The sequence below is a fragment of the Ornithorhynchus anatinus genome, chromosome 14, assembly GCF_004115215.2.
Source record: "Ornithorhynchus anatinus isolate Pmale09 chromosome 14, mOrnAna1.pri.v4, whole genome shotgun sequence".
NCBI lineage: Eukaryota > Metazoa > Chordata > Mammalia > Monotremata > Ornithorhynchidae > Ornithorhynchus > Ornithorhynchus anatinus.
In genome coordinates this window covers 21,530,288-21,557,843 of record NC_041741.1, presented here as the reverse complement: position 1 = coordinate 21,557,843, position 27,556 = coordinate 21,530,288, and the positions used below count along the sequence as shown (strand labels likewise).

The 27,556-nt window shown below is 40.3% G+C and overlaps 1 protein-coding gene across 1 annotated transcript in view; it reads left to right on the top strand.

Moving 5' to 3' along the window:
* Positions 1–14,599, top strand: part of KCNC2 (potassium voltage-gated channel subfamily C member 2) — a 212,091-nt gene extending 197,492 nt beyond the window's left edge. The window contains 2 exon segments of the mRNA XM_029079484.1: positions 979–1,145; positions 13,537–14,599. Coding sequence (XP_028935317.1) covers positions 979–1,145; positions 13,537–13,646 — 277 coding nt within the window. The 3' untranslated portion in view covers positions 13,647–14,599.
* The last annotated feature ends 12,957 nt before the right edge of the window (positions 14,600–27,556 follow it).

Sequence of the window (27,556 nt, the reverse complement as noted above, 5' to 3'; positions counted from 1 at the left end):
ACAAGAAGTTCTTGAAGAGCACTGAGGGAAGTTGATCTTTTTTTCTAGTAGCCAAAGATGCAATATATTAACTTTGATGTTTATTAAAATTAAACTTTGGGAAAATTGCATTTGTAGAAAATATGAATATGAATCTAGTCTTTCTAACTGAATGAGGCCCATCCATTATTCATGATTGGAGATGCCTTCACCACTATAATTATCGTCATCGTTATTATCATTATCATCATCATTTGAATAAAACAATTAATGAATATGCCATCAGTTTGTCAGAGGAGACCTAACCGGGCAATGTAGATTGCTACAGTCCCTGAAAAGATAATAATTTCTAATATGAAATTATTCAAATAAGTTTTGCTAGATTTTAGCAGTAGATGTAAACAGAATGCAAGCAAACATCATTAAAATAAGCCTCTTTATTAATCTGCTTCATATTTCAAGAAAGGTAGTACAGAACTAGATGAAAACCAAAATGGAACCGGCTCATACAAAATGATGTGCCAAGGAATGTCTAAGAACTATTATACTTGAATTTTAATATGCATTTTGTTGACCAATGATAGAAATCAACTTACTTTCAGATCAAAATTTAATTATGTGTTTGGTATTTTTCCCAAATGAAATTTCTGTCATTGGGTAGGAAGCAGTTCCCTAATAGATAGACCACAGGCCTGAGTCAGAAGGACCTGGGTTCTAATCATGTCCCGGCTGTGCCACTTGTCTGTAGTGTGACCAAGTCACTCAATTTCTCTGTGCTTCAGTTCCCTCATCTGTAAAATGGGGATCAATACTGTGAGCCCCACATGGGTCACGGACTGTGTCCAAGCTGATTTGCTTGTATCTGCTCCAGCCCTTGCTTGGTACAGTGCCTCGTACGTGATAAGCACTAACAAGTGCCATAGAAAGACAAAACCCTCTCTGTGATGTCACATTTCTTCCTGCATTTTATTGTCAGTAAATGGGCATGGTACTTTGACTGATGTTATCAGGTGAAGACAGTGCAGGAAGTGAACAACAACTATCACCTCCTGAAAGACTCCCTGTCAGACGCTCTAGTACCCAAGACAAAAACAGAAGAGAGGAAACCTGTTTACTACTGACAACAGGTGATTACACACGTGCTACAGATGGAGGGATCAGGAAAGGTAGGCTCTTTTTAAATTAGATACTAAAGCATCATTCATCAGTTTATGACTGAAAAGGTTGAGAAATTAGATATGAATTCATATTTTATAAGAAAGATTTCATCTTTTTTCAAATGTACTATATTTGTGTCCCTTTTAAATTGTGTTCCTTCATGAAAACATTTGTTTAAGTTGTTTCTTTATTCTCATTGTCTTCATATTTTGGTTACACATTTTCCTATGGGAAGTACTATAATGGAATCACCTTTAAATGATATTGAAATTAAAATCCTTAAACATCTTAAACTACACTAACAAGCTATAGTTTATAAAATTTGAAATTCATTGAGCTAGAAAAGACTTTACTAAAGTCATCACCTGGGCCAGTCACCTGCTTACAGGCAAGTAAATAATCAAGCCATGGACATGTTTCCCATTGGTGAAAGTCCACACCCTTCTTGGTAGCCTATTCCATGAGTTTATCATTCTGAGAGTAAAGAAGCTCTCCATGTCTAACAAATCACTCAATTAATTTCAGCATGTTCCCACTTGTTTAGCCCTCAGTGTCTTTGGAGAACAACTGGGGAAGTAGCATCTTTGGGAAAGCAATGTGGCATAGTGGGATTTGGGATGTAGAGGACCTGGGTTCTAATCCCAGCACAGCCATTTATCAGCTGTGTGACCTTGGGAAAGTAGCTTCACTTCTCTGTGCCTCAGTTACCTTATCTGTAAAACGGAGATTAAGACTGTGAGCCCCATGTGGGACATGGACTAACTGATTAGCTTGTATCTATTCCAGAGCTTCATACAGAACCTGGCAGATTGTAAGCACTTAAAACAAACAAACAAAAATAATCTGGTCAGATGCTCCACATAAAACCCCTACATACTCTCAAAGTCATCACTTGGTCTATTCTATCATTTTCAAAGATATTAGTTAAGAAATATTGAGCTTTGCAAATAGTGGAAATAATTGAACCAGGTCAACATAGCCAAATTATTTCATTTTAGATTTTGCCTTCTGAGAACAAAGGGTTTTTATTACTCAACAAGAAGGCAGCAGATCACATGAAACAGTGCCTCAAATCACTTACCATCCAGCAATCAATCAAGGATATTTATTGATAAATCAATCAGTAGTATTTATCAAGGACTTACTATGTGCGGAGCACTGTACTAAGCACCTGGGAGAGCACAGTATAACTGAATTGGTAGATAAGTTCCTTGCCTAGAAGGGGGAGCTTGTCTAGAGGGGGAGACAGACATTAATCATAGTGATTAATCATAGTCATGATTAATCATAATTACCACTTAAGCTGCCCGGGACAAAGATATGCCCAAAGACATTGCCTCAGCCAGCCGAGACTATCGACCTACCTCTCCTTCCTTCTCTCTTTCTACTGCCAACCCCGCACGCTCTGCTCCCCTGCCGCTCACCTCCTCATCGTTCCCCGTTCACGCTTTTCCCACCATCGACTTCTGGCCCACGTCCTACTGCTATCTTGGAATGCCTTCTCTCCTCACGTCCGCCAAACTAACTCTCTTCCCCTCTTCAAAGCCCCACTGAGAGCTCACCTCCTCCAAGAGGCCTTCCCAGACTGAGCTTCCCCTTTTCCCTCTGCTCCCTCTCTGCTCCCCCTTCACCTCCCCTCAGCTAAGCCCCCTTTCCCCCCTTTCCCTCTGCTCCTCCCTCTCTCCCTTCCCCTCCCCTCAGCACTGTGTTGATTTGTATATACCCTATTACTCTATTTATTTTGTTAATGAGGTGTAAATCCCCTTGATTCCATTTATCGTGATTAAGTTGTCCTGTTTTTGTCCATCTGTCTCCCCTGATTAGACTGTAAGCCCATCAATGGGCAGGGATTGTCTCTATCTGTTGCCGAATTGTACATTCCAAGCACTTAGTACAGTGCTCTGCACATAGTAAGTGCTCAATAAATACTATTGCATGAATGAATGAATGAATGAAATTCAGCAAATTGATCACATCAGATTAATCAGTTATTGCTATTGGTAACCTCACCTACAACCTTAACTATGATCTCACCATATTGCCTCAATCCCCTCCTTCCAATCAGCCCATCTTTGTCCTCCCTTCCCAGCACCCCCTTCCTGCCCCTCCATTCAACCTCTTGCACTGGCCTTCCTTCTTTTCTTTGGCCCACCTTCCTTTCCCACCCTACCCCTATTATCCTGCCCCAGATCTGCCCCTCATCCCCCTCCCCCACCTCAGTCCCACCACCTCACCCCTATTCAACCATTCCCCACCCCTTGCACCATCCCTATACCCTGCACCTCCCCTCACAGTCTCATCCAAGTGTGGCCTGTGAAACCCCAGGTCCATTTTGGGAAAGCTTCCCTTAATTCCTAACCTGTTTCTGACCGAATCTCTGCTCCTCTTTGCCATCACTGAAACCTGGATCTCCCCAGATGACACTCTCTTCCCTGATGTTCTCTCTAGAGGGGGCCTCATCTTCATCACTCCTCCAAATTCACTGGGAAAGGGAAAAAGTAGGCTTCCCCTTCAGTCCTCAGTGCCACTTTTACCACATTCCACTTCCCCCCATCCTCTGATTCCCTTCTTTTGAAGCCCATAGCAACCTCCTTTACCACCTACTCCAGATAATAGCCATGGTCTTCTACTAACCCCCACCTCCCCAGGCCCCACCGCCAATATTTTGAACCATTTTAATCCCTATCTCACATTCCTTCTCTCCCCATCCATACACTGATCCTTGGGGACTTCAATATCCACACGGATGTTCCTGATGACCCTTTCCCTGCCTGCCTCCTCAAATCCACTAACCTCCTGCTCTACCCCACCTAACCCAGTCACCAACCTGGACACACACTCAATCTCATTATCGCTAGTCACTATGCAGTCTCTACTCTCATCAACTCTCATCCCTCTACTTGACCACAACTTCGTCACTTGCTTTCTCTTCTACACAACCCCCCTCCACAAATCTGTTCTGTTCCCCCTTAGAGACCTCTGATCTTTTGATCCCATCCAATAGTCATCATGCCCCATTGAGCCTTATTCAGACAACCTTTCCTGGGTGATCAGATTGATACCCCGAACAACACTCTCTGAGAAGCAGCATGGCTCAGTGGAAAGAGCTTGGGCTTGAGAGCCAGAGGTCATGGATGAATCCCGGCTCTGCCACTTGTCAGCTGTGTGACTGTGGGCAAGTCACAACTTCTCTGTGCCTCAGTTCCCTCATCTGTAAGATGGGGATTAACTGTGAGCTTCACATGGGACAACCTGATTACCCTCTATCTCCCCCAGCGCTTAGAACAGTGCCTTGCACATAGTAAGCACTTAACAAATACCAACATTATTATTATTATTATTATTATTATTATTACTGAACTCAACTAACTTCCTTCCCTATCCTTTCATCAACCTTGTACCACTAAGCCACAGCCCTGGATCAACTCCACAATCTGCTTCCTTCATTCCTGGGCATTAGCTGCAGAGTGCTATTGATGGAAATCCAATTAACAGGCCAGCTTCATCCATTTCATCAAGTTCATCCTGGTTTGCCCCAACTCTGTCTTCTCCTCTGCCTGGCAAAATCATTTCTCTCTTCTTATTGACTTCCATGTCCATTACCTTCGCCAGTTGTTCAAGATGTTTAACTCCCTCCTTAAACCCCCTGCCCCTTACATCCCCCCATCTCTTGTCCCTAATGATTTGGCCACATACTTTATTGAGCAAATTGATAGCATCAGTCATGTCCTTAAAATCTACCCTGCTCCTCCCCAGTCCCTTCCTTCTCCTGCCCTTTCTTCAACTTTCCCCACTTTCCCAGCAGTATCTTGAGAGATCTCCTGCCTTCTCTCAAAATCCACCCCTTCCCCCTGCACCTCCATCTCCATCCCTTCATACCTTGTTTTGACATGCACATGCCCCGTCTCTTCTTCCCTCTCTGACTACCTTCTTTAACTGTTTGTTCTCCAAAGGCTTTTTCGCTATTGTTCTCAAAAATGCTCATGTCTCCTCATCCTAAAAAAACCCTCCCTTGACTCCACAGCCCCCTCCAGTTATCTCTCTTTCTCCTTCCTAACATTCCTCCCAAACTCCTTGAGTGAGTTGTCTACCCCTGTTGTCTCCTCTTCCTCTCCTCCAATTCTCCCCTTGACCACCTCCTATCTGGCTTCTGCTCCATTTGCTCAACAGCAACTGCCCTCTAAAAGATCACCAATGATCTCCTTCTTACGAAAAACAATGGCTTCTACTCCATCCTAATCCTCCTCGACCTCTCAACTCACCTCAACATCTCAACTGCCTTCAACACTGTTGACCAACCCCTTCTCCTTGAAATAGAATCAAACCTTTTCTAACATTGTCCTCTCCTGATTCTCCTCCTATCCCTCTGGCTGCTCAATCTCAGTCTCTTTTTCAGACTCCTCCTCTGCCTCCCACCAACTAAGTGTAGGAGTCCCTCGAGGTTTAGTTCTGGGTCCTCTTATATTCTCCATCTACACCCACTCCCTGGGAGAACTCATCTGTTCCCATAGCTTCAACTACCATCTCTATGCAGATGATTCCCAAATGCACATCTCCAGTTCTGATCACTCTCCTTCTCTGCAATTTCATTTTTCCACATATGCTTTCAGGACATCTGTAGTCTGGTTGGATGTCCCACCAACACCTCAAACTTAACATGTCCAAAGCAGAACTCCTTATCTTCTTTCCTAAGTCCTGTCCTCCCACTGACTTTCCTGTCACTGTAAACAGCATCACCATCTTTCCTGCCTCGCTAGCCTGTAACCTGGACATTATCCTCAACTCATCATTCTCATTCAACCCACATATTCAATCTGTCACCAAATCCTCTAGGTTCAACCTGCACAACATCACTAAAACCTGCCCTTTCCTCTCTATTCAAACCACTACCATGTTAATCCAAGACTTGATCCTATTCCACTTTGATTATTGTATCAACCTCCTTGCTGCTCTCCCTGCTTCGTGCCTCGCCCCACTCCAGTCCCTATTTCACTCTGCTGCCCAGATCATGCCAGCTTGAATGTGGTGGGCAATTTACAGATGAAGTGAGAAAGTTGCCAGTGCGCACAGTGGGGCAGGAGAAAAATGACAGAGGCCTAAATCACAGTGTCCCCCATGGGTCCATGACAGTCCTGTAGTGGAACGGCTGGCTGACAGTGATGTAATTGGTCCAAGGCTTATTGAGTGCTTACTGTATTCAGAGCACTATACTAAGCACCTTGAAAAACTACAACACAAGTGTTGGTAGTTATGATCCCTTGCCACAAGGAGCTTACACTCTACAGGAGACACAGATATTAAAATAAATTACAGATAGGGAAAATAGTAGCATGTAGGGATAAGTGCTCTGAGGCTGGGGTGAGTATCAAAGTGTTTAACTTATTTCTTTATATTAATGTCTGTCTCCCTCTCTTGACTTTGAGCTCCTCTGTTGTTTTATACTCTCCCAAGCATTTAATAGAGTGCAGTGCACACAGTCAAGTTGACACAGAAAGGAGATCAGATGGGAAAATGAGGGTTTAGTCAGAGAACAGTGCAAGAATGATGGAATTACTGAGTCGTATTACTCTGATGGTTTTCAGTTACTTTATTAAATGCAAGTCTTTTAAATATCTTATAGTGTCATAGAAATATTCTTCATCTATTCTTAAGAAAACATTTTATGGTTGAAAGGAGAAGAAAATCTACTAAATTTAACTTCTGATTTACAGATATTGTCAAATGATAGATTGAAATGAAACAATTAGAGGTTAAAGTCCTTTATTTAAGCAAAAGGCTAGTCACAAAACAAATGTGATATGTGTTGACATTCCTCAACACAGATCTTTTGCCCATTTTTCTTTCTGGCCAAAATTGTCCTCTATGCTTCCAACGGTTCTTAACTTCTCAAGTGTATGGAATGAATTTGAATCGTGAGCTTTCTTTCAAATCTCCAAATGACTATTAGAGGAATTCTAATTTTTTCCAATGACATGTGCTCTGCCTGCTTCCTCTCATTCCTCAACTTCACTGATCTCCTGCTCCACCCTACATCTCTCACTCACTAATCATTCGCTCATCAACCTGATGTAGTTGAAGCCATGGGAGTGAATGTGTTCTCCAAAGGAGTGGGTATAGATAGAGCATACCTAGAACTGAGCCTTGAAGGAACCCCACTGTCAGAGGGTGGGAGGCAGATGAGGAGGCAGTGAAAGAAACGGAGAAGGAGTGGTCAGAGAGGTAGGAGGAGAACCAAGAGAAGACAGTGTCAGTGAAACCAAGGTTGGATCCTAAAATCATATCTCCTCCAGGAAGCTTTCCCTGACTATGCCCTTATTTTCCCTATCCCTCCCCTCTGCGCACTGACTATGCGCTTAGCCATGAATCCCTTAAGCATTTTAATACTTTCCTTTTACCCCAAATCACTTAGTTATATACCTGTAACTTATTTGTTTATATTAATGTCTGTCTCCCTTCCTTGACTATGAGCTGTTTATGGGCAGTGAATGCGTCTACCAACTCTCTTGTATTATACTCTCCCAAGCATTTAATAGAGTGCAGTGCTCACAGCAAGTCCTCAATAAATGCCATTGATTGATTGATTGATTAATAATATATATCATTTTTGTTCTGTACTTTCCCAAATACCTATCACATTTTTCAGCATAAAGTAAGAGCTCAATATATATTCATTGATTGACCCACTAAGTAAGTTACAGCCCCACAACACCCCTGTTGAAATCAAAATGTAAGCATTGCACCTGGATTGGTAAATGAAGATTTTCTCTTTTGTTATTGATTTCCTTTGTTTGTTGAATATGTGCTTTTGCCACAATTTATGGATGGATTCAGAATTAGAAAATGACTAATTACAAGATTAAATATCTAATTTAATTATAATGATTTTAAAAAGCAGCACAAAGAGAATCTCTGTCTGAAAATATGGTGCTTTTCTCCTATATAATTTTATAAGCCTCCAAAAATCACTCATATCTCTTTTATCCATTGTTCTCTTTCATTACTATGTATCCAATAATGTATTATTCTCTTCTTCATTCTCCTTTATACCCTTTCATCTTCACATAGTATTGCTGTAAGTGGTATGAGATTTGCCTCCTAGGGTTCCTGCCATGTGAAGCATCACTCAGTATCTCCCTAGTTATATTTCATTCTTTCTGCACCCTATTCTTATCTTAAAACACATCCTTCAATGCTTCTTTTAATTACTCTCACTTTCTGTAAATAGTTAAAAATAAAGGTAACAGCTTAATTCATCTTAAGAAGAATTTTGAAATAAAATTAGTGTAAAGGTCATTAAAGTAAAATTATAATTTTTCTCTTATTCTGGGCTAATATATGGCTTTATTCCTGGATAAAATGTACTTTCATATATTTGCCAATTGAATATTGACCTTTATAAATATTAATTTGTTCAAAAGTCTCAAACCAGACTTATTTTGATATCTGCCAATTTTAGATGTGAATAATTATATATGCACAAAGATTAAAGATAAAATCAATTTGTGTGGCTGTTGGAACCATTATTATTTTAGGTAGGAATAAAATTATGAAAAGGGAGGCACTCTTAACTTTTGTATCAGTTTTTTTCTTTGTCCTTGAGCTCCCTATTCTTGGTTTATAATAGTCTGATGTTTTGTGTGAGTTTATCTTCTCTTTTCAGTTTACCCTCTATTCCTTCACTTCCTTCCGTCTATTTTCTTCATTCTTTGGATTATTATCTCTTATGTATTATTCAGGTTGCCTTCTCCACTTTTCAAATTATTTTCTTCTTTGGTTCTGTATTACATACAAATCGCCAACCTCCTCATTTCCTGACTAAAATCTGCACTATTGCACTATTGGATTTCTTTTTAGGTCTTCTGGGTCTTTAGGTCTTTCAAGTGAATTCAAACTGAAATATATTTTATAAATTATAGCTTGAATAGTGTAATGCTCATGAAAATAAAAATCCCTTAGAAGTAGAATTCAGGCATGATGAGTTAGCCACAATTTAAAATTATAAATGTCTTATTTCAGTCTTCCTAAGACAGATGCCTAAAACAGCCATTAGAATAATCTAAAGTAGATTTCTCAGACATTGAAATTTGAGGTTTATTTGAAACAAATTTTGTCCTCAAATGTGCAAACCTTTTGGAATGAAGGGGAACAAACCTTGGGCAAATATGAACAACTTGAACCTTTAATTAACTCATTCATTCGTTCAATCATACTTATTGGGCTCTTACTGTGTGCAGAGCACTGTACTAAGCCCTTGGAAAGTACCATTGGGCAACAGATAGAGACAATCCCTACCTAAAAACAGCCTTACAGTCTAGAAGGGGGGAGACAGACAACAAAGCAAAACTAATAGACAGACATCAATAGCCTCAATATAAATAAATAGAATTATAGATATGCACACATCATTAATAAAATAAATAGAATAATAAATATGTACATATATACACAGGTTTTGTGGGGCGGGGAGTGGGGTAGAGCAGAGGGAGGGAGTAAGGGCAATGGGGAGGAGGAGCAGAGGAAAAGGGAGTCTCAGTCTGGGAAGGCCTCCACTGTCTACTTCTAAAAATGTATCAGATCTATAGGTAAATCAAAGTTCAACTTCAATAACTTCTTAAAACTGAAGTAGCAATACTAAAACTGGGGTAATGTTTGGATACAAATCTCTAGCTTGGTATGCAAGCCATTCTTCCAGCTCTCTCTTCATTTAGTATTTTACAGATGAATTTTTATTAGCAAGAACAATATACAATTACAAGTATTTTATTGGATATACTCATCTTCAAGCCAAAGAACATGTACATTTTTATTTTTCTTCTGTTTTCTACTCACTGATCTGAGTAAAATGACATTCTTTATTTTCTTGAATCGTCAACTACTGTGTAAACTATAGTTATCCTTAACAATAGCATTAACATTTAAAACAAAGCTATCATAGATAAAGTGAAATGTAATATGTATCCTCTACCACATTTGACAACTCAGAAAAATCTATTACAAAACTTTGGGGAAGATCACCCTCTGTCTGCAAATGGAGGGAATTATTTTTCTCCTGCCCATGGCCCTTTCCCCAACATTTTGTGCGGGAGTGATAGCTCCAAAATACACTGCAATTTGGGAAATATCACAGACTTTGGCATACTGTAATAGGGGGCGCAGGGGAAGAAATGGAGTGTGCATAGAGTGACTTGGGGATTTTTGCTATAATTAGCTTTTCCAATGGTAAAATCCGCAGGTAATATTCCTATAACTGCAGCTTTGACTGTGCCAATCAGAGAATTTCAACAAAAAACACCAGAAAATCTGTTTTGTACGAATATGTCCCTTGATTCTTTTCATCTGCACCTCTTTAAATGATCCTGTCTCTTTAACCACTAATCAAAATCAGGAATCAGCATGACCCTATGGAAAGAATATGGATCTGGGAGTCAAAGGACCCAGATTCTAATCCCAGCTCTGCTGGTTGCCTGCTGTTTGACCTGGGACAAATCACTTCATTTATCAGTGCCTCAGTTACCTCATCTGCAAAATGGAATTAGGACTGTGAACCCCATATGGGACACAGACTGTGTCCAACTTAATTAGCTTGTATCTACCCCAGCACTTAGTACAGTGCCTGGCACATAGTAAGCACTGAACAAATACCATGAAAAAAATTTCAGACTCTTGAGTCCTTCCTTAACTTCCCCATTCTTCCAGCTCTCTCTTAAACAAAGATACTACAATAGGATAGCTCAACCAGAAGTTACTTCTGGGGTTCTGTTCTTTCTTTAAATTGGGTGACTAAGTTGAGGGTCAAGAGAAAATAAGAATGAGTCCTCTTTCCAAAACCCATAATAGATCTGTTTATATATATCTGAGTCCACATGGCGTATAGAAAAGGCAGCATTACCCTGGTATCTTATGGCTCTAAGTGAAAATGTTGATTTCATGTTTTTTATGGTTTTATTTGCTAGTGGGGAGGGTGGATATGGCACTTGTACATCAACTGAAAAATTTAATCACAGGCTCTTATTAGCATTCAAAATTCATCTTCCTTTTAGACCTATTACACAAGAAGATTGAAGCTTACATGTTCTGTACCTAAACTTCTTTAAAGCTTATATTGAGACTTGGTAAATAGGCAAGTGACTGTACTAAGAAAATAATTAAAAAGTGATATTAGCAATTTCATTTCTGCATCTATCAAGAAAATGATTTTAAACAAATATACTTTAAAAAGTCTACTTATTACACTGTTTTTGCATTTTCTTAACACTGATTTGATATCACTGATAGTATTGATGAACTATGTATGATCTGGAAAAACTCAGCAGGGTAAATAGCAAATCCAATTTTGGGATGATTTTAATTTTATTGGGATGACAGTTCCAGTGAGCTTCATTTTTTAGAATAATAAATTATCTCAGTATTAGTTTCTTTGTGAAAAAAACAAAAAACAAAAAATAAAAAAACTTCTTCATAGAGACTAGAATAGCACATTTGATTGCCCTGCATTGTTTTGTTCATCTATGCCTATTTTCTGGTTGAATTCAACTTATGCCTGTGCATTTTTTCATAAAAGGATATGAAAAATCTCGAAGCTTAAACAACATAGCGGGCTTGGCAGGCAATTCTCTGAGACTGTCTCCTATAACATCACCCTACAGCTCACCTTGTCCTCTGAAATGCTCCTGATCTCCCATCCCATCTATCTTGTAAATCAAGCTGTATTAATATGTTAAATTGTCAACCACATAATGGAAATAATTAAGTGTAGCATTAACTGTAGGAGCAATTAATGCAGTTTAAATCCCGCATGAAACAATTTTCTTAATTAAAAATGCCACGTGGGTAGCAATAGATTTTTCTTATCCTGGCTTTTAAGATTACTTGAAGTAGTGCTTCTCCTCTTAGTAAAAATTGACTTGTGCTACTCTGGCAATAAACAGAAAGTGGATTTTATGAGTCAGTATATTCAATAAGTATATTTTCAGGGAGATATTTTTAAAACAGTGTGCTTCCAAATGACAACTTCTCCATTGGACGTTCATTCCTTGTGATTCTCTAATCCATTCTGAAGATGTCTGGAATTCAGTTCTAATCATATAGTTTTTGGTCAGATCATTTGCATGGATCATCTGTCTCCATCTCCTGAAAGCGATGTTGCAGGGTACTGGAATGGTAATAACTTGGTGTATGTGTCCTTGCATTAAATCATCCTGCTGACATGAAAGCACTAATCAACTGTTCTGCATGTAAGATTGTCGGGATTTCCCCTTTACTTTAGAAGAAATATTTGTTGTATTGGTTTTTATTTTATTAAAATGTTGTCTTGGAGTTCTGAATGTCTCTGGTTGTTTGCATACAGATAACTGCAAAGAGGTTGTCATTACTGGTTACACGCAAGCAGAGGCCAGATCTCTTTCTTAATGGCATGGGGAAGGCACAAAACATGATAGAAAGATAAACGCCATCCAGGCTTGTAATCTGTAGCCAGGAAGTGCTCCTTGGTACCTTAGTCATCTTTCTATACCAGGGTTCTTCAAAATTTTCAGAAGCACAGGGTCAAGTAGCAAAAAAGACTCAAACTCATTTTGGAACCTAAAGAGAAGGCAGAGGCTTTGAGAAGGACTTTTTTTGACCATTCTTAAACCTCTGACTTAGAAGTTTCTGACTTTTTTTCAGACAGTATTTTACCCGGTGCTTTGTCCTGAACGTTGTTTCTGTTGTCTGTCTAGCTACCTGTATCAACTGTATTTTCCATCTGTCTCGATAAAGCTTAGAGATGCCTTGAAAAGGTTCCCATTTTTTTTAGGATTGACCTCTTAAAAGGTTTTCTCTTTCTCTCTCTTTTTGCTTTGAACTCTATTCCTCAAGTGTATACATTAACAATATCCTCTACATTACCTAATGTGGATACTGTGAACACATCTGATGAGCAGGATTTAGCAGCAGCTTTACCACTGCAATTCATTGCCTGCTGCAAATCAACTCCACTACCTAGCAACCAGTATTCATTACCCTACAGCAACTAAGACCCTAGGGAGTTGAATTAAGTCCAAGAGGTATGTACACATTAGTATGACTGGAATAGAAATAGCAGATCTGGGGATTTGGCTGGTGAGGAAAATCAAACCATAACAGACTCAAACACATAGCAAGGAGAAAAATTGAAGGGAAAATAAAATGAAAACTTTTATTATTGACCATGTACCGTGTACATTCCATAGACTACTGTCTAGAGCATGACCTGCATGTCAGAGTTCTTGTACAATGATGTATTTAGCAAAAGATCTAGATCTGATATTTACGGGTGTTCACTGATGCATTTTGCTAACATCAATGATTGAAGTATAATTGCAAATAGATTTATAGCAAAGGAATTAATACACTGTTTGATGCTGCTGTTATTAACTGCAGTGTGGTACAGAATTTATCATGGATTTTTGACTGCTGAAAGAGGGACAATGGAATTTAGCCATACCCAGAACTGTACTGGAAAGAGACTTCTGCTGCTGAATGTGCCCTGATTAAGTTTGATATACCTTGGAGAGATCCTGCTTCTTCCCACCGAGTGACTTTTTTTTTTGAGGAGTGCACATGGAACTAGTAGAATAGTCCCAGTGCAAATGGTCTGTCAGTGCACTAGCCATTAGTTTGTTAAAAAAAAAGTATGCATGGCTGTCAGCTTTGGCCAGCTCACATCAAGAGAACCTGAATCCACAGCCCCCATTTCTGAGGCTCCATGCACAACCCTCTGCCTCTTGTATACTATTCTTCACAGTCCCCTAGAAAGCTGTGCTGAAAATCATTCAAAGGCACATACAGTGATGTTAACGTATTGTCAGTTGTCTTGATTTACTTCACTGCTACTATATTTTTTGCACATGTCTTAGTGAATCCTTTCAAATCAATTTGGCAGCATACTGCCAGTTGTTTTATGATTTTTAGTATCTGCTTATAAAAACACATTTCGGATTACTCACTTCATGTTAAAAAAAAAAAGTGGGCAAATGTCCCAAACACTGTTTATAGTTGTCCTTTCCATTGTTACGGCAAATTACAAATGCAAAAAGGAAATTTCGGCAGATGGAATTTTTTTTTATTAAAATGATCAAAGACACAGCATCAGCAAATAGTGGCCTGTGCATTCAAATAATATCCCTAAAATGTATATTTTGAATAAGAGAGATATTCTTCAAGCAGTTATTTGTGAACTTTGTGGTAAATGAATCAGGTCTATGATGTGTCTTTGAAGCTTTGTAGTGGAAATTGTGATACAGATACTTCATCTTGTTTACCCAACATTTCCAGAATCTGTTAGCCACCCAAGGATACTGGTTATAGAGCATATCACAATTATGAAACTTTGTACTGTGGTACTTTCTTGAGTATTTCAAGATGCATGCACATCCCTAGTGGAAACCAATTCAAATGTAACAAGCCGTAAAGAAGAATAAAAGGCAAACATGCTGGGAAGGAATTTGAATTCTATCTTGTTTTCTTTAATGTGTCCTTTTGAGATTTTGACTATTACATGATGGTCTTGTTTCACTTGATGTAGTATACAGAGTGTGTATGTGCAGGTATGGGTTTGTGTGTGTGAAGGTGAAGAAGGAATGAGTGAGAAAATTTTGAGTCACAATTAGATTTATGTCACAATTAATCTGCTCCCTCATCTTCATGGCTCTTGCAGTTTGACATCCACAGTTCTATTACACTTTTAAGTTTCTGTCCTAGGATTTCAAAGTTGATGAGATGAAAAATGGTAAAGATGTCTTTCCTAATGTAATTTTCATCTCTTGGAGTGGCTAAACTACCCTCCTTACTATGACTACTCTGGCAAGTATATCAAAATGAAATGAATTATTTAGCCTCCAATGGCTTTTCTCCCTCATATTTATTTTTTTTTTCCACTGGGGGTAAAGATAAAGAAGGACAGGAATCTAACACAAAGTCAGGCAGGCTTTTGCTTGGAAAATGAAAAAGCAAATAGTTTGAGAAAAAGGTGGATGCAAAGTGAAATAAGGTGGGGTGAAATCATTCATCATTCATTCATTCAGTTGTATTTATGAAGTGCTTACTGTGTGCAAAGCACTGTATTATGCACTTATAGATGCTATGATTTTGCCAGCCACAATCACCTTCTCTAAATTATTTTGGAAGTGAATATCTAGAACTTATGTAAAAACCCAGTGTATTCTCCAAAGATGGGTCTCATTCTATTCCCCTAAAATCACAGCTGTTTCTTATGAACAACCTATTCACAAAAGGCTGTAGACAGAGCATATTCTTGGCATTCTTGGCATCTGTTTTTGCAGACATGCTTGGTAATTTCATACAAACTAGCTAAAATACCTGCAAGTGTTTTATAATGTGTGATAGTGTGATCCATAAAAAATCAAAATTAGTTCCTGTCAATGGTTTAAAGAGAATAAAAATCCAGCAGTATGCCAGGAATCTTTCTGAATGAAACTAGTGATGGTTGAAAAGAGAATCAGGAGATTCAGAAAGGGAAACTGTACAAATGTCAGTAGCTATTTAAATTGATTTTAAGGCTGTTGTTAGTGTGTATGTTTAATATAACATGGTAGGAGGAATGCTTTGGGTGAAAAATTACTCCTATCAAAATTTAATAAGGTAAGATTTAAAGTCATAAATGAATAACATTTGATGAAAGGCAAAGGTTTTCATTTTAGCATCAAAGTAAATCATGCTGCACCCACAAAGGAAATGGCTAAAAGGGGTGATTTTGGAAAGACACGATGAATATGTTAAAAGTCCAAATTACCAGCCAATGACACAGGAAGATCTTTGATGTGCCTTGAAACATCAATTCCTAGTAGTTTAAAATAAAACCACAATTCTTACATTGTGAGCCCCTTGAGGGCCAGGGGCTGTATCTGATATTCTTCTCTAATGCTTAGTACAGTGCGCTGCTTACAGTAAGTGCTTAATAAATGCTACTATCATTATTATTATTATGTTGGTATTTATAAAGTGCTTACTATGTGCCAAGCACTGTACTAAACACTGGGATAGAATCAAGGTAATCAGGTGGGGAGGCTCACAGCCTTCATCCCCATTTTACAGATGAGGTAACTGAGGCACAGAGAAGTTAAGTGACTTGCCCAAGGTCACACAGCAGACAAGTGGCAGAGCCGGGATTAGAACCCTCCCACAGCCTCTGACCTATTACTACTACTATCACTACTATTATTACTGGTCTAAATTTCAATCCTAATTCACAATTACTACCATTTCTAGCAACACGGAAGGGAAATGTCAGAGCTTACTGAGTGCTGAACACTCTATTAAATGTTCAGGAGAGTACAGATAGAGGAAATAGAAAGCGCTAAATAAATACTATTGAATGAATGAATGAAATGGCAAAGTATTCAGGATATATACCTAAGTGCTGGAGGGCTAGGGGTAGAGCGATTAGTGGCAAACTATCCATCTTGGGGTTGATATATTTCTATCCACCATATTCTATTCCTAGTAAATTGTGCCTTATTAATGAGTTACTCAATTTATCACTAGAAAATATTTACTGAGTCCCGAGTATGTGCAGAACAAAGTGCTTGAGAGAACAATTTAAGAGCAAGAAGAACATGAAAATTTCTTACAAAGAGTGGACAGTCTAGTGGGGGAGATGCACATGAAATATTTTACGGATGGGAGATGGGAGTGATCAAATGATAGACTATGTAAAATGGTATTTTCAAAAGTATGATCAGAAATAGTGAGTGCAAAAATGCTTAGCTGATAGTAAGGAAGATTTGACCTTGGGAGAAAAATTAATCACTGAAGAAGGTTGGCTTTTCACGGGGGGTTTGAAGATTGGGAAAGCTGTGGTGTGGCAGATTTGAAAGATGCAGGTGCTACTTATTTGAGAACAAGGCACATAACCTGGAGGATTTCCATGACAGATTGGTGCATTTTGCCCTGGGTACATTAATCAGATGAAGTCTTTCAAGATGATCCAATAAATGAGTGGTTTATACTCATCTCCTGATCTCCTGATCAGTAGTCTTCATGGTTTAAATTACAGAGTCACACAATCTTGTGGCCAGAGGCAGTGCTGAGGAAGAGGGAGAACTTTCCTCCAGAGCTGACTCCCATGGAAGGTGGGACAGAGTCTATCCAGGAAAAGGAGTGAACTGTGGGGAAGAGGAGGAGACAAAAGGTCAAGTGCCTGGCTACAAGACCTCTTCCCTGGAGCTGACCCCTGTGGCAGGAGGAGCAAAGGTCATGGGCTCTCCGACATGCATTTTCCCTTGGAGCTGACCCCGATGTGGATCACCGCCACTGCCCTAAAGAGACAGCAGGAGCAGGATGACAAAACAAAGTTGCTGGTACTCTGGCTCCTCAGGGAATGGTGCTGCACAGCATGACAGAGAGGCCACTGCAGGAGGAGCAGGAGCAGGATTCTCCTGCCACACCCATGTCACAATCCCCCATCCATGATACAATCTCCCTGTCCAGGCCTCCACAGCCACACCAGAGAGGAGCTGGAGGAAAAACTGTCAGAGCTCTGTCCAGGCTCCTCAGGGACAGAAAAGAGGCAAAGGGAGCTCCAAGAGAGGTGGAGAGGAATGGGTGAAGAGGACAGATACAAGCCTAGATTAACTGATAAACTCTGACCTGGGACTTGAGACTTGAGAACTTGGAGCCTGCATGGAAGGATTGATTATAGTGCCAGTGGTTTGTTCAGAATCACTCACATTGTATCAACCCTGCTTGGGTTGCAGCACGTTCCAGAATGCATATGGAGAGGGGTTTTTTTGCCTATAGAACCTATTTACATCTGAAATAACTGCAAAATGATACCAAACTGGGCACATGTTCTAAGCACTGGGGTATGAATGGGTACATACCTATTAGCCCAACCCAACACAATGCAACATAACAATATAACTGACACGTTCCTTTCCCACAATAAGCTTCCAGTCTAGGGTGGAGACAGACATTTATATAAATAAATACATTACAGATATGTACATAACTGCTGTGGGCCTGGGGAGGGGGGTGAAAAAAGGGAGTAATTCAGGGCAATTCAATAAGGAGTGAGAAAAGAGGAAATGAGGGATTAATCAGGGATGACCTCTTGGAGGAGATGTGCCTTCAATAAGCCCATTGTTTTGGCTAGCAGCTGCGATTTTGTTGGTGTGGCTGTTCATTGGTTGACTCTGCAAGTTTTGGATTGCTTTATGGTATTTATTAAGCACTCACTACGTAACAATAACACAACTAATTACTGGGATAGTTACAAGATAGTCAGGATGGACTTAGTCCCTCTCCAACATGGGGCTCACAGTCTAACTAGGAGGATTCACTCCCTATTTTACAGTCCTCTAAACTGTAAGCTCATTATAGGCAGGGAACATGTACATAGAGAAGCAGCGTGGCTCAGTGGAAAGAGTAGGGGTTAGGAGTCAGAGGTCATGGGTTCTAATCCCGGCTCCACCATCTGTCAGCTGTGTGACTTTGGGCAAGTCACTTAACTTCTAGGTGCCTCAGTTTCCTCATCTGGAAAATGGGGATTAAGACTGTGAGCCTCACATGGGACAATGTGATTACCCTGTATCTACCCCAGTGCTTAGAACAGTGCTCAGCACATAGTAAGCGCTTAATACCAACATTATTATTATTGTCAATCAATCAATCAATTTCCTACTACAACTCAGCCCACACACTTAACTCCTCTAAAGCTAACTTTCTCACTTTACCTCAATCTCATCTATCCCGCCACCGACTTCTCACCCATATCTTCCCTCTGGCTTGGAACAAGTTCCCTCCGCATTCCTGACAGATAATTACTTTTCCTGACTTCAAAGACTTACAGAAGGCACATCTCCTACAAAAGGCCTTCACTGATTAAGCCTTCTTTTCCTTTGCTTCAACTCCTTCCTGCATCATCCCCCTTCAGCCCCACAGCATTTATGTACATATCTGTAATTTATTTATTTATATTAATGTCTCTCTCCCTCTCTATATCGTGTGCTCAGTGTGAACAGGGAAAGTGTCACTTATATTGTTGTGTCATGCACTCCCAAGCACTAAGTACAGTGAATCTGCACATAATAAATGCTCAATAAATGCGATCGACTCACTGACTGACATTTGTATTTACTGAGCACTTACCTGTGTGCAGGAAGTGGAAAGAGCACGAGCTTAGGAGTCAGAGGTCATGGGTTCTAATCCTGTCCCCGCCACCTGTCAGCTGAGTGACTTTGGGCAAGTCACTTAACTTCCCGCTGCCTCAGTTACCTAATCTGTAAAATGGGGATTAAGACTGTGAGTCTCACGGGGAACAACCTGATTACCCTGTATCTACCCCAGTGCTTAGAACAGTGCTCAGTACATAGTAAGCACTTAACAAATGCCAACATTATTATTATTATCATTACTAATTGATTGGGAGAGTACAACACAGCAATGTAACTGACACATTCCCTTACCACAATAAACTTCCAGTCTAGGGTGGAGACAGACATTTATATAAATAAATACAGTACAGATATGTACGTAACTGCTGTGGGGGTGGGGGAGGTGGTGAAAAAAGGGAGAAATTCAGGGTAATTAAAAAGGAGTGAGAAAAGGGGAAATGAGGGTTTAGTCAGGGAAGGCCTCTTGGAGGAGAAGTGCCTTCAATAAGGCTTTGAAGATGGGGAGAGTAATTGTCAGTCAGATTTGCAAAGGGAGGATGTTTCAAGCCAAAGGCAAGAATGGGTGAGAGGTCAGTGGTGAGAAAGATGAGACCAAGATACAGTGAGTAGGTTGGCATTAGAGGAGTGAAGTGTGTGGGCTGGGTTGTCCTAGGAGAGTAATGAGGTGAGATAGGAAGAAGCAAGGTGATTGAGTGCTTTATAAGCTGGTGGTAAGGAGTTTCTGTTCAATGCATAGGTGGGTGAGTAACCACTTGAGGCTCATGAGGAGTGGGGAAACATCAACCTTCTTTGTAGAAAAAAAGATCTGGGCAGGGGAGTGAAGTATGGACTGGAGTGGGGAGAGACAGGAGGCAGGGAGGTCAGCAAGGGAGCTGGTACAGTAATCAAGGTGGGATAGGATAAATGATAGGATAGGGATAGGATTAACATGGTACCAGTTTGTATGGAAAGGAAAGGATGGATTTTAGGGAAGTTGTAAAGGTTGAACTGAAAAGACTGAGTGATAAATTGAATATGTGGGTTGAATGAGAGGCTTCTAAGATAGCGTCAAGGTTACAGGCTTGTACATTACTTGTACTTTATGGTATTCTTCCAAGTGCTTAGTCCAGTGTTCTGCACATAGTAAGCACTCAATAAATACTATTGATTGATTGATTATACAGATAAAGTAACTGAAGCGCAGAGAAATTAAGTGACTTGCCCAAGATCACATAGAAGGCAAGTGGCAGAGCCAGTGGCATTACTGGGATTAGAACCCGGATTTTCTCACTCCCAGGCTCATGCTCTTTCCACTAAGTCACGCTGCTACAGTTTAATATTAAACTTGATCTCCTCTGATGCAGAAATGAATAATGGCATGTTGTTACGTCCCAGTAGAGTCAATTAGGGATCGGGGGGGTTCGTGACTCAGCTTTACCAATGGAATAAACCACAATATTCATATCACAGTAAGAAAACATTCATTAACATATAGGAAAACATCAAGTGCAATGGATCCTGCTTCTGTTAAGCTTTCAACCCAGAGGTGATGAGATCTCTGACACTATTTAAGCCCTCAACCTAGAGGCATTGATAATTTCGTACTGTCGGATGATCAATCCTAAATCGGTATTCAGTCTGAGTACAGGCTTAAAACCAACATGAACATCCCGGTTAAGAGGTCTTCTCCTGTCTGGGCTTCCTTTTCCATACTGTCGGATAACAGTGAGCAGCCTAGTACAGGTTGAGCCCAGTGCAGGCATCCCCATTTAAAAGGATATCAGCCCCGGGTATCTCGGTCATCCCTACAGATAACCGTGAGCAGCAGTGGCAGGCTTTTTCCATCAGACTTTATACTATCCTTGTTGACCATTACATTGAGATTCTTCCACATAATTACCTAAATCTCCCAATTACAGTTCCATTGCCCTCTGCTCTTAGTAGACATCTCACCTGGACCCCTTTGGGTTACAAATATTTAGGTCTTCGCTTGGAGCCAATCTGTTTAACTCATCTGCAATCATAGGAAGCAATATAATGAAGGGCATTAAGTTTAACACTTTGTTTATGCAAGATGCAAACTGCACACTATATATGTTTATATAGTTCCTATTTCAGAGAAGAAATGAATCAATTCTTTAGTGCTTTTTAAAAGTACTCAGAACAGGTGAGTAGCTATGTCACTACCAGTTTGAAGAAGGGTTGGGGAATTCAAACTGGTCTTACATCTTCTCCTAGTATTTCCAGCAAAGCAGCATCTGTATGCATTGACCACCAAGAGCACACTAAATACTCATTTAGGTATAGATGTAAAAAATAGGTTCTCAATACTCATTTCCATGTAGATGCAAAAATTATGTTCAAAATGGAAGAAAAACACTGTAAAAATGAGATTTTTTAAAAATACTTTCTTTAAATTGTCAGAGATAATTGGTAAAACTTTTTTTTCTTGTCTTATACTGTCGAGTCATCTCTGGCCCATAGCGACATCATAGACACTTGTTTCCCAGAACATCCACCTCCACCTGCAATCGTTCTGGTAGTGTATCCATAGAGTTTTCTGGGTAAAAATACCAAAGTGGTTTACCATTGCTTCCTTCCACACAATAAACTTGAGTCTCCATCCTCACCTCTCCTGGGCAGCAGGGCATGGGAGAGAGTCGAGTTTTGACTTGTAGCAGATTGCCTTCCCCTCACTAGTCACTGGCCAAGCTAGGAGTGGAATGGGAATGCCTCTGTTTGACTCTCCCTCCCATAGTCAAGACTGGTAGAGTACCGGAAACTCTCCGGGTGCGACCCTGAAAGGGGGATAATACAATATTGGTAATACTTTGTATTGTATTGTTAATACAACACAGTAATGGCAATATTGGTAATGATGGGAAGCAGAGTTGTCTAGTGGATAGAGGAAGGGCCTTGGGAGTCAGAAGGATCTTGGCTCTGTCACCTGACTGCTGTATGACCGTGGCCAAGTCTTTTAACTTCTCTGTGCTTCAGTTACCTCATCTGTAAAATGGGGATTAAGACTGTCAGCCCCATGTGAGACATAGACTGTGTCCAACCTGATTATTTTGTATCTAATCCAGCACTCAGAATGGAAGATGTTTAACATAGTAAGCACTCAAAAAAACATTAAAAAATGAAGTTATTTCAGATTATACCCTCCCTTTATCTACCTTGATTGTAGGCAATTTTCTGCTACAGTTGAGCTCAAGACATAAAATGTGGGAACACATTATTTTCCTTCTAAACTGACAGTGTATTGAGTCTGCCTTTCATAAAGTTAATATGTGTGGCAGCTATGACAACTGAGGGATTTGAAACAAATCTTTTCAGTTATATGGGAATTACCTCAAAAGAACTGTAATCACTTAAAGCACTCATCAGTTACTGTAATTTCAAATTATACAAGAGACTGAATCATTTCTCCCATAGATGAATAACTGAGTCTTTCAAATAAATATTTTCAGATCATAAAAGTCAATTAACTCTAAAAAACATGGCGGTAAAGCTTGGGTAGAAAAACTATGCAAACCTTTGGAAAGTCGATAAAATTTTTTGGCAGGATGTAAAGTGAATATTGCCAATGGACTCATTAATTTTTATATTGTATCTGCAATATGTCACTGTTATAATCTTCAGATCCATTATAATTACATTATTTGACATATTCAATGCAAACCCTTCACGTTACTGAACATAATTTTATAATGTTCATCCCATGAATACCGAAATTTGTAATAATCACTCATGCTAATTCCACACCATAGATAAAGTGGGGAAAATCTCAGAAATTGCTAAGGTACCAACTCACCCTTGTAGACCCTCCTCCCAAAGTGAAAACTAGTCTCATCAAGCACCAAGTACTTACTGATGGCTTCACCAGGAACACAGCCAACTGCAGGATAGGATTGAGAAAACAGGGGAAAGACTGGTAAATTAGGTTAAAGAAGTTATTTTAAGTTAGAGTTTTTTCTGAGCAATCCTGGGAAACTAGATGCAGCACCCGAGTTTCTCCTCCTTGTGTTCCAGAAACTAGGCTATCCGAGAAGCAAGACTTCCACCTCTAAATGGGGGGAAAAGAATCACATGGATCAGCAGGCACTCAGACATCCAAAGATACTAAGGACAAGTTCTGGAGTGGCTGGATCTGAAACCTGAGGTTTTCTGAGAGAGGCTGGAGGGAATGGACCAGGAGAGAATGGATTTGTACCCTTTAAGCCCTTGATATTCATCCCACCCTTAGCCTTAAAGCATGTATGCACATACCCATAAATTAGTTTAATGTTTATCTCCTTCTCTATACTGTAAGACCCTTGTGGACAGGGAATGTGTGTTTAGGATAGTGCTGTGCACACAATAAGCAGCAGTGTGGGCTAGTGTCAAGTATCCAGGCCTGGACTCAGAGGTCCTGCGTTCTAATCCCAGCTCTGCCACTTGTTTGCTATGTGTCCCTGGACAAGTTTACTGAACTTCCCCACGTCATGGTTTCCTCATCTATAAAATGAGGATTAAATCCTACTCTTTCCTGACTCTGTCCAAATGATCATCTGGTATTTACCCCAAAGTTTAGTTCAGGGCTTGGCACAAAGTAATTCCTTAACAAGTGTCAAAAAAAGTAAATACCACTGATGGATAGAGAACATATACTGAGGTACCTGCAGAGAACCAGAAGAGGTTTGTACTAGAGAAGATAATGTTTAGAGGAAAGGGATCATTTATGGATTGGAATCTTTATATAATTGTTACCTAATCAGTTTGTTAAAGATTCTTTCCATTTTTTCTAAAAAAGCCTGAGTTATCCCTCTAATCTTCCAATCTGCAGTTGGAAGAAGGTCCCAAGTAGCTCCTGTGTGCCAGAGGGATATATTCTCCTGGGAAGCTGTGGGGTGTGGTGGGGGAGGGGAAGATAAGACTTCTCTGAGCTTCCTGCCACTAAACTCAGGAGGGAGGGAGACTGGCCCAACCCCAAATGAGCTTCTTGTTGTTTGAGGTGCTTATGTGAGATCCAAGGCACAAAAAGCATGATGTTTTGGTTTTGCTTGGTTAAGGTCCTCAATTCCCACCTGCTCCCAGAAGAGAAACACTGTGGAGCATTAGAACCCTGAAAGTATCCGAGCCTTCCCTCAGTGGTTCCCAGGCTCTTTCAGCCAGGAGGAGGGCTGAGGTGAACACTGTCCATAACAGAAGTGCGTAATACTATTGGACTATTGAAACATTTCCTTTGTGGTATTTAAAATTATTGGGGCTATTTTACCTTTTTCTGTCAAAACTACATGTCTGGGGATTTGGAAACTGTATTTATACTTCGCAACTGTCCCACTGTTAAAAGTTTAGCACTGAAACATATTTTTCACTTTCAATGAGAGTCGTAAATAGGTGTCTACAAAATCATTTCTACCAAGCAGCCATTAAATCTATGGTCACTGCTTATCACTTTAGACACCAGATCTTATTTCATGAGAATGAAAGAAAAAAGTACCTTCAGTCAAGCACTTAGTACAGTGCTCTGCACATAGTAAATGCTCAATAAATACGATTGAATGAATGAATAAAACAGGAGATGAATGGTCAAAACCTTGCAGCTCCTCAGGGTGCTTACAAAAGATTCCTAAAGAAGGGTGAGTCATGAAATGTGAGTCAAATTAACATGAATGACAAATTATGGAATGCAACCATTTCAGCATTGAACACACGTGTTTCAGCATTGTTCACAATTGATAAAAATAATGATAATAATTTCTACCAAGCACTTGCTATGCACTGAGCACTGTTGTAAGTACTGGGAAAGATACAAGTAAATCAGGATGGACACAGTCCCAGTCCCACATGGGGCTCACACTCTTAACCCCTATTTTACAGATGAGGTAACTGAGGCCCAGAGAAGTTAAGTGACTGTCCAAGGTCATATAGCAAATCATTCCTCTGGACAACTGAGGGGAAGGGAAAAGAAGGGAACTAGAAACTATAGGTGCCAAACCCTGCATAAACCCAATAAGGCTAAAGAATATAAGGCAGAATGCTAGGTCACCTTTAGGCTGTAATATGGAAAGCCACGTTTGCATAGAAGAATGGAAGGTGAAAAGCCAGGGTTGCACAAAGACGAAAGCCCAGGTGTAAAATGAAAAGAAAGGCTTGCAAGATAGGCAAAAGGTCGGCCATTGGGACCACCAGAAAAAAGCAAGTTGCTGAGTAAGTAGTCACAGAACTAAGGTTGCATTGCAAACTTCTAATTGAAACTGTCTGAGACTGTGTGATGGGGGTCCTGCACAAGGATCAATGAAGTGTGGGTATAGAGGAGCGGTGGTAGACCCTGACACTCTTTAAGCTACCTGTCTCTCCATGCCCTGTTTCTTTGGGAATAAAAGGAAACATCAGAAAAAATACATTACCTGTCGCCCTGTCATGGAAGGGGCAGACCAAGGGTCTGATGGAGTGACTGTCTTCAGGATGCACTGGAAGAAAAGGGAGAATGTAGCAATTAAGGATTTTCTTATGCCAACCATGGGGCTCAGGTTCTTTGGAATGGAGGGGTATATTGCACACCACTAGGAACAAATATTCCCTTAACCATCAAATCATGCTCTATTGCTATAGAAACATGTAGCTGGAAAAACAGCCCCTAATTCCCTAACATCCCTCTATCCAGCCAAAGTGAGAGACTCTCCCCCTCCTTCCTCCCCACCAAGGATGCTCCCATGTGCTCTACAGTTTTCCTGACAGCTCTTTCCCTGCCACTGGCCACTTCTTCAATCAACTAGTCAATCAATGGTATTTATTGTGCACTTACTATGTGCACTGTCCTGCAGTAAGTGCTTTGGAGAGTTTTCCTTCTCTCTTAAGAGCTTCCATTCCAGGTGGGAAAGGGACTGTCCAAGGGATACATTCTGGTGAGGCTGATTCAAAGGAAATCTTCTGCCCACATTACTGCCAAGAGGTGATGCATGGTGAAGGAAAGACTAGGGGATTGATAAAACTGGTTTTGTCATAGAAAAGGGGAGAGGAAGAGAAAAGAAAAAAGGAGAGGGAAAGAGAGGAGGGAAAGAGAACTAAATTTATATTTAGTGGTTTTCTTCTTTTTCCTCTATTGCCCCTGTCCCTGCCTCTGAATTTGGCTGCTCCCAGACCTGACTTATCCAGAGTCACTTCACTTCTCTAGGCCTCAGTTACCTCATCTATAAAATGGGGATGAAGACTGTGAACCTCACGTGGGACAATCTGATTACCCTGTATCTACCCCAGTGCTTAGAACAGTGCTCTGCACATAGTAAGCGCTTAACAAATACCAACATTACTATTATTGTTATTATTATGATAAATCAAATTCATCCCTGCGCTGGGACTTTTCTGTCTAGTCCATAGCCCACTTGCAGCTGCTGTCAATGCAGGTGGCACCTGGCTCCCAGCATGGGAGTTGCTCTTGGCCCCTGTGTGTATTTAGAATTAGGAAGCTCTTTCCCTTCCTGGCCTGAGCCCATTTCCAGAATAAAAGAGTGGACTGGCTCCTCTTCTTCATGACTGGCTTCCAGAATGCTTTTGCCATGGAGGCCAAGCTTATGACTTCATTCTTATGGATCTGAGTCTGTGTATGGTTGCCTATTCTCAAATATCACAATTCATTCCAAGTATAATCACCCCTTCCTCTCCATCCATCTATAAGAGAAGCATCATGGCACAGTGGATAGACCATGGGCCTGGGAGTCAGAAGGACCTGGTTTAGCTCGAGCTTCACCGCTTGTCTGCTGTGTGACACTGGGCTACTCACTTAACTTCTTTGTGACTCAGTTAGCTCTCCTGTAAAATGAGGATTAATACTGTGAGCCCAAAGGGGGTCAAGGACCATGTCCCACCCAATTAGCTTGTATCTACACCAGTGCTTAGCACAGAGCCTAGCACATAGTTTAGCAAATAACAAAAGAAATCTGAACTGCTATCACATTGATCCAATTACTTATCATATCCCAATTTAACTACTGCATCATCCTCATCCTGACATCCTTGTCCCCTGTCTCTCCTTATTCCAATCCTTAGTTCACTCTGCTGCCAATCAATCCATCAGTCATATTTATTGAACACTTGCTGTGTGCAAAACACTGTCCGAAGTGCTTGGGAGAGTACAATATAATAATATAACAGAGTTGGTAGACACATTCCCTACCCACAAAAAGCTTACAGTTCAGAGGAAGAGACAGACCTCAATTTAAATGAATTATGAATATATAAGTTTAGTGGGGCTGAGGGAGGGGTGAATATAGGGAGCAAATCAGGGGGATAGAGAAGGGTGTGGA